Source organism: Lynx rufus, unplaced genomic scaffold (genome assembly GCF_022079265.1).
Source record: "Lynx rufus isolate CCGP_SWC_20201006 ecotype Redwood Valley unplaced genomic scaffold, mLynRuf1.p SCAF_1, whole genome shotgun sequence".
Lineage (NCBI taxonomy): Eukaryota > Metazoa > Chordata > Mammalia > Carnivora > Felidae > Lynx > Lynx rufus.
The window spans coordinates 22,069,925-22,078,030 of record NW_025814823.1 but is presented as its reverse complement, the minus strand read 5'-3'; the positions used below and the strand labels follow the sequence as shown (position 1 = coordinate 22,078,030).

Sequence of the window (8,106 nt, the reverse complement as noted above, 5' to 3'; positions counted from 1 at the left end):
CTGTCCGGGAATGTTATAAAAATAAGCTGACTTCAGTCAGCTAAAGAACGAAGGTCCTCGAATGCGCCGCCGGGTGGGGGTGGCCGTCCGCGCCGGCACTGGCCAGAGCTGCTGTGAGAGGTCCCACAGGCCCCTCTCCGCTGGCCTCAGGACTCCACGCTGGGCCCAGAACCACATGCACCTGCGCCCCTGCCAAGAAGGGTGGACCCCTGCCAGGTAATCCTTCACATACAAAAGCGACAGAGGGCACGGAGCCCAGAGGAGGATCCCTGGGGAGGCATCCTTCCCTCTCTGGTGGAGAAATGCCCACTGAAGAACACGGCACACGGTGTCGTATAAAGTGTGGGTCCTGATGGAAGGCGACCCCTCACGATTTAGAAAGATACGAAAAATACACATTAATCATTATACCTCTAATGTCTTGCAAATATAGCTTTAAGATTTCATTCCATACACTTGAGGTCTAAAAACAAACCATAACCTTTTTTGTTGTTGGCCCATGCCTTTTTTTTTTTAAAAGAACACAAATTAAGTCCCTTAATCATACGGGTATGCAAGAGAATATTTGAGACCAAAATTTTGTAGGGTTTCTACCTTGTTGCCGAAAGCTTTGATGGGAAATCAGAGTGGCGGCTAATTAGAAAATAATTATAAAGATAAAAAAAGATAACTTTTGGTCATTTAAGAGTTTTTTGCACACATTTACTCATTTGCCCTTCCAATGGCAAGTTCACTTCTTTATAGAAGCGGGTCTCACCCTCTAGACCCACAGTTTTGTACATGCCAGGCATCCCAGTGCGTGATTCCTACTCTAAAACAACTTTCACCACAAAAAAATTTTCCCATAATGACAATGAGGAACAGTCGAATTATTCCAAACATTCCCTAACCCTCCAGGAGCCTGTGTGAAACAGCAGTGCCCCCGGCCTCACCATCTGTGAGCAGGTCCTACCCACGGGTCCCCAAGTCCCTGTGACTCCTGCTGATGCATCCTCCCTTTGCTAGGCTGGTCCCCCACTAACCGCTAACCAGGCTGGAGGTTGCAGGGGGTGCCCCAGGAAGTCGGGTGCTGAGGAGAGCCACTGCGACAGGGCTCGGACAGTGAGGGAGAGGGGGGCTGTGCTTCCCTAGCAAGTTAGCTACAGTCCGAGCACACAGGCAGGGAACAAGGACGACTGAAAACGTGGACCTTACTTCACCAGCTCTCTCAGCGCCTTGACAAAACTGAGCGTCCAAGTGCAGATAGGCGGGATGGTTTTGCGCCTCTCGCCCCCATGGCCAGTTCTCCTCTGAGAACTTAATTTTGAGGGCTCAGTGATGCCCGTGCTTTGGGCTTCTACTCGGTGGCCTGTGCTGACCCAGGACTCAGATCTGCAAGCCCATGACCCTGCTGCCTTTTGCCAACAAAGGGTTAAAACTGTGTTTATCAACATCTAATACAGTGGCTCTGATTTGACATAAATCATCCCAGACTTGATTCAAATGAATACATTATTCTAGGTTAATCATTTTTCATTCAAATGTTTATATTCCATCTACCCTGAACAATGAATTGAGAAAAAACAGGCACCTCCAAAACCTTCCCAAGAACAATGACTTTTTCAAATGACATTTTCTGTACAAACAAATGACACGGTGACTGTGGCAGGAGGGTGGGTGAGCCCCTCAAGGGGTGGTTTTCTTCAAGTCCCGGATCTGTTTAATCAGGTAGTTCTTCTCATCGGTGAACTGCTCATCGTCCGTCCTTTCCTTTTGGAAGCTGCTCAGAAACTCAATGAGTTTGGGTTGATTTTTTAATAGAATCTCCACGATAGGCTGTGTTTTGTGAGGACTGGCCACGAACACCTGAAACGTAAAGAAACACCTCGGACAAGGAACGCACAGCAGCCACAACGTAGACCCCACTCGGGGTCCTCGTGCTACTTGTGTTAGTAAAATATAGAGGCCCCAGATTATGCTTCCCCACTGAGGGAAGTCAGTAATTCCCCATCCATATGTGTTCTGGGCAGCTAGCCAGGAGCACATTAGAACCATCTATGAACATTTTAAATTTTACTCTGTTTCGATTCTATATGTCTTAAACGTTGGGGTGCTTGCGTGGCTCGGTGTGTTAAGCATCCAACTCTTGATTTTGGCTCAGGTCATGATCTCATGGTTCCTGGGATTGAGCCCTGCGTTGGGCTCTGTGCTGATGGACGGGAGCCCGCTTGGGATTCTCTCCCTTCCTGTCTCTGCCCCTCCCCTGCATGCATGCGCGCGCACGCGCACACACACACACACACACACACACACAGTCACTCTCTCTCTCTCTCTCAAAATAAATATTTTTGTTTTAAAAAGGACCCCCAACTGGTTTACGTTGTTATACAGAATGCCTGACCTTTATACAATACTTATTAGTATGTCAGAAAATCATGCGCTAAAGCCAAATATGTGGTTTCTGTGGTTAACCATTTGTTTACAAGGGACTTGCTGTGAAGTTTTAGGTAGAAACTGTCTGGCATTTTGTGGCAACTAAGTAAATAACTCATAATAGTCTTTCTTTCTAAAAAATAAAAAAAGATTATATTGGACAAACTAAGCTTCTCTGTTTCAATCCAACATAAATGTGAAACGTAGAGGAATTTGCAGTCAGGCATCACTGGATTAACTACACTGAATCTCCACACGGTACACCAAAAAATTGCTAACTTTGCGTTCAAGTTTAAAATTTTTTCCTATTTTAATTTTTTATGACTCTTGAACTCTGCTGCCTCTAAAGGTAGCTGCTGCTTAGAGGCAGCTGATGTAACAGTGCACAATCCTTCTGAGACGGCCAGGAACTGAGGGCCCCAGTGCGGCTGGAGATGACCCAGCACCATAAGGAATGCACTTCTTTTTTTAAATGTTTATTTTTGAGAGAGACAGAGTGCAAGCAGGGGAGGGGCAGAGGGACAGACGGGGACAGAGGATCCGAAGGAGGCTCTGTGCTGACAGCAGAACTCACAAACCATGAGATCATGACCCGAGCCAAAGTCAGACGCTTAACTGACTGAGCCACCCAGGCGCCCCAGGAACACACTTCTAAATCAGGGCACGGTGAGCCAAACCTTCTGAATATTATGACCAGTATAGGCAGTTTCTTGGTTCTCTCTCTGCTGAACCCATTTTTTTAACATGCTATTTTCAAACCATCCCCAAACAAGTCAGACAAATGGAACTACCTGTGGCTTCTCTTTTTATAGTGTGGTCTTATTGGCTGTATCCCTGCATTTACACACGTTTCAGAACTGTGATTCATGGAGTTCTCAGGCATGGGTAGAGAAAGGCAAATATCATGACCACAACACAAATATTTTTAACTCAGAAAACTAAGAATACTTTGCTCTCTATTTTAAACCTGAATGCTTTTTTATGAAAGATTAAAAAAAAAAAAAAAGCATGCCTTATACACACATTCATTCATTGCGTTCAAATTCTATTTTGCCAAGAGGGATTTGCACTAAACAAGGCATTGGAAGGCTAGTATTCTGCTTTGCTAACCTTACTGTCTGAGAGGCATGCCGGAAGCCCTGAGTGCTTCGTACGTGGATTTGAAACTGGGGCTCCCGTTACAGTTACATGGAAGTAACTCAAAGCTAAATTCCATTCCAGTGAGGTATAAAATAAGGCCTCTTCATTCTAAAGGCTCCCCACTTCAGGTGAATACAAATCTGAGCGATATCATATTTAGAATATTTTGACACAATACCTGTCATTATTGATCAAAGACAGTAACTTTTTTCCTATTTAAGAAAGAAGGACCCGATCCCTGCCTCTGCAAGCTGGCTGATGTCTGTGAGCACCAGTGAGCCCACAGCTGGACCAGACGGGGCCCTACCACCTGTGCGGGGAGAAACAAAACCCTGGGAGGGAAGTGAGCAGGGAGGAAGAGAGCAGGTTGGAAGTTCAGGATGCTTAAAACTCTGCAGATTCTCCTGAAATCATCCCCCTCACTGCCACTGTCCTTATCATCATTCTGATTATGAAAGTGATACGTGTGGAAAACCAGGAAAACAAAGAAAAAGAAAGACACAAAGAAGAAAGGAAAAAAAAAAAACCTCTTAAATAATTTCTCCACCTAAAGATACCACTGTGAATATCTGGTGTACGTCCTTCCAGCATTTCTTTCTGTGCATATAGCTATAAATATATTTTAGACAAAACTGGGCTTGCATTCTATACATGGTGGTTTGTAAACTGCTTCCTCATTTACTATGTTTTTAATATTTACAGCTTCTTCTTACAATGAAGTGAGCCAATCACCATTTAAGGTACGGTCAAGGCTACAATAAGAGACGTTGTTGTTCTGACAACTGCTTTGGGATTTTGGAATCCAAGTCTTTGGGATTTACAAATTGCACACAACTGTGGAAATTATGTAAGAAGCTATATACTTATTCCAAAACTACATGGAAAAGCAACTTTAAAAAATTTCTTATTTTAATAATATTCACATTTCCTTATAAATATCACTAGTCTTCGTTTTCCTTATATACTATCACAACTGTATTTGTTAAAGTAGGTAATAATATTATAAATACTCAGCGCCAGGATTATCACAATGAGACATGAGTAGTATGTTTGGTGATATTGGTAAAGTTGGTCACAAATACCCTTTATAAACCTTTCTATAAACAAACATAGAGGGGACTATTTTATGAATTTTTAAAGAGAGTCTCTTAAAAAGTAGAAAAGAGAGGTGAGGTCTTAATTACAGCTTTTCACTTTTTCTCTCCACAACTTGGTTAAATAAGCAAAAAGGGCACATTGAGTTCAGATGAAGACATGATAAAGTTGAGCATTCTGCACTATTTAAAATAGTTGATGGGGGCGTATGGATGGCTCAGTCAGTTAAGCGTTGGACTCTTGATTTCAGCTCAAGTCATGATCTCCCAGGATCGAGCCCCATGTCACGCTCTGCACTGACAGTGTGCAGCCTGCTAGAGATTTTCTCTCCCTCTCTCTGTCCCTCCCCAGCTCTCTCTCTCTCTCTCTCTTTCTCTCTTTTACGATAAGTAAAAATTTAAAAAATTTAAAGTAGTTGATGAAACATTAAGTTGAAATAAGCATTTTTTACTGTACTGTTAACATTTTTAGAAAAATTATTAATATTACATCAGCTCATAGCTGATTCCTAAATTTACTCAGCTGAATTGTTTCCTCCATCAGTAGACTTAGATTTGGCACGTCAAGACCAGAGTGGTTGGCCTGCTAAAAAGAACAGGTCCTGAAGGAAGTAGGTAATTCATGGTCAGGCTTTCACCAAATTAATCTGCAATTCTGCCTTCTTTTCAGTAAGACCACATGGAAAGGATTTCTCAACTAGGATATTTCTTGTTCTCTGTACTTTTTTTAGGTGAATTGTCAAGCTGGCCGTTGTATTTTGGAAGAAGTGAGGGTGGAGCTTCTTGTTTTCAGGGAAATAGCAATAGCAGCCACTGCTAGGATCTGAGTGACAGAGTAATACACTCAGGAACATTTTCGTCACTGGCCATGCCTGAGTTCCAGCTGTTCTAAGAAGTGGGCCAAAAGGTACAGACCACCTCCATCCCCTACCTGGTTTGGTGGGAAGTGGTATCATGGTCCTTTGCTATAAAGGAAATTAACAGGGAAAGGGAAGGGAGCCAACTCATAGCTGATTCCTAAGTTCACACTGGGCACCCCTCTGGGACAGCCAGAATCACGAGACAAAGGTCTGAACCGAGTAACAGACTACTGACTAGACTACTGACATGAATTCAATGCTTGCATTCGGCAAGTGAGGAATCAGATCCGGATGGATTTGCCCAAAGTCACTGGTGGCAATTAAGCCAGAACAAAGACCCAGGTCTCTTGACTTCCATCCAGCACTTTCCCACCATACCATCCTGCTGGTCAACAACAGAAAAAAACATGAGATGGCATCTCATTCACTTCTCTGAACTTAGCAGCAAGCTAATGAAAATAATCTAGTAAAGACATTTTAGTAGTAGTGTGTTAAACATTTTCTGCCCCTTATGGAAGGTGTTTTTGGGGAAAAAACTATTAACACAGAACTGTGAAAAAAAAAACACTCTCGGACTCAGCTGTTGCTTTTTCTAAATAACAAAATATTATACTTGGCAAGTGAACAATTCAGTTCTTACTTCAGTGGAGGAAACACAGGATACGGGGCAGGCACATAGAAATAAAGAAGTGGTCAGCTATTTTTAAATGCACCCACTCTGTCCAATGATTAGATGATCCAAATTCTGAGGACAGAAGTAGGTTATTTCTCTTTGGCCACCCACTGAATACTTCCATAATCCTGCATTTTTGAACAAAATTTTATGTGGCTTGTTCTCATCTAAGATGATGTTAAAATTCCACAGGAGCTGGATGACAGGATACATGGCCTCCTACAATTTCTTCAGTCAGGAGGGTCTTGAGAGGGTCTATCATTTATACTGTGTAGGCAGCTTCCAGTGCTACAGCAGTCTATTTGTGCCTCTTCTGATTTGCATTTACTTTTTTATGAAATAATTCTGACATAGAAAAAGAGTACAATAATAACATATCAGATGTCACGTTCCCATGAGCTGCTCTATCAAAATCTAAGATTTTCGGCTTTATGGAATAAAGAATTGGGGAGGAAGATGGCAGCGTAGGAGGAGGCTGGGCTCACCGCACGTCCTGCTGATCACTTAGATTCCACCTACACCTGCCTGAATAACCCAGAAAACCGCCAGAAGACTAGCAGAACGGAGTCTCCAGAGCCAAGCGCAGACGAGAGGCCCACGGAAGAGGGTAGGAAGGACGGCGAGGCGGTGCGCGCTCCACGGACTGGCGGGAGGGAGCCGGGGTGGAGGGGCGGCTCGCTGGCCAAGCAGAGCCCCCGGGGTCTGGCTGGCAAAAGCGGAGGGGCCGGACAGAGTGTGTTCCGACAGCAAGCGGGACTTGACATCTGGAAGGTTATAAGCTAACAGCTCTACTCGGAGAATGGGAGGGCTGGAGGACAACGGGAGGGAGAGTTGTTGAGCCCCGGAGGACAGAGCGCGGCTTGGCGGGGGGAAAAAAGGCGCTCGCCAGCGCCATCTCCCTTGCCCATCCCCTAGCCAAAATCCCACAGGGAACTGGTTCCTGTCACCGAACTTGCTTGCACCGCACAAACACCCAACGCTGTGCTTCTGTGGATCTATCCCTCCGGCGGGTCTGACTCCCGCCTGCTGCCGCAGGGCCCCTCCTGAAGTGGATCACCAAAGGATAAGCAAGCTGAGCCTGCCCCTCCTGCCCCCGTGCACCTTGCCTACCCACCCCAGCTAATACGCCAGATCCCCAGCACCACAAGCCTGGCAGTGTGCAAGTAGCCCAGACGGGCCAGGCCACCCCACAGTGAATCCCTCCCCTAGGAGAGGGGAAGAGAAGGCACACACCAGTCTGACTGCGGCCCCAGCAGTGGGCTGGGGGCAGACATCAGGTCTGACTGCGGCCCCGCCCACCAATGCAAGTTATTCAAGACAGCACAGGGGAAGTGCCCCACAGTCCCGCACCACTCCAGGGACTATCCAAAATGACAAAACGGAAGAATTCCCCTCAAAAGAATCTCCAGGAAATAACGGCAGCTAATGAACTGATCAAAAACGATTTAAACAATATAACAGAAAGTGAATTTAGAATAATAGTCATCAAATTAATAACTGGGCTTTAAAACAGTATAGAGGACAGCAGAGAATCTATTGCTACAGAGATCAAGGGACTAAGGAACAGCCAGGAGGAGCTAAAAAATGCTATAAATGAGCTGCAAAATAAAATGGAACAACCATGGCTCGGATTGAAGAGGCAGAGGAGAGAATAGGGGAACTAGAAGATAAAATTATGGAAAAAGAGGAAGCTGAGGAAAAGAGAGATAAAAAAATCCAGGAGTATGAGGGGAAAATTAGAGAACTAAGAGATGCACTAAAGAGAAATAATCTATGCATAATTGGTATTCCAGAGGAGGAAGAGAGAGGGAAACGTGCTGAAGGTGTACTTGAAGAAATAATAGCTGAGAACTTCCCTGATCTGGGGAAGGAAAAAGGGAATGAAATCCAAGAGGCACAGAGAACTTCTTTCAGACATAACTTGAAT

At 44.6% G+C, this 8,106-nt stretch overlaps 1 protein-coding gene across 5 annotated transcripts in view; it reads right to left on the bottom strand.

The window, feature by feature from the left end:
- Positions 1-16: 16 nt before the first annotated feature.
- CAB39L (calcium binding protein 39 like) overlaps positions 17-8,106 on the bottom strand; it is a 131,844-nt gene continuing 123,754 nt past the window's right edge. For all 5 annotated transcript variants that reach the window (XM_047079519.1, XM_047079540.1, XM_047079549.1 and 2 more), the window contains one exon: positions 17-1,845. In XM_047079519.1, the coding sequence (XP_046935475.1) occupies positions 1,666-1,845 (180 nt within the window). In that variant the 3' untranslated portion in view covers positions 17-1,665. The remainder of the gene's footprint in view (positions 1,846-8,106) is intronic.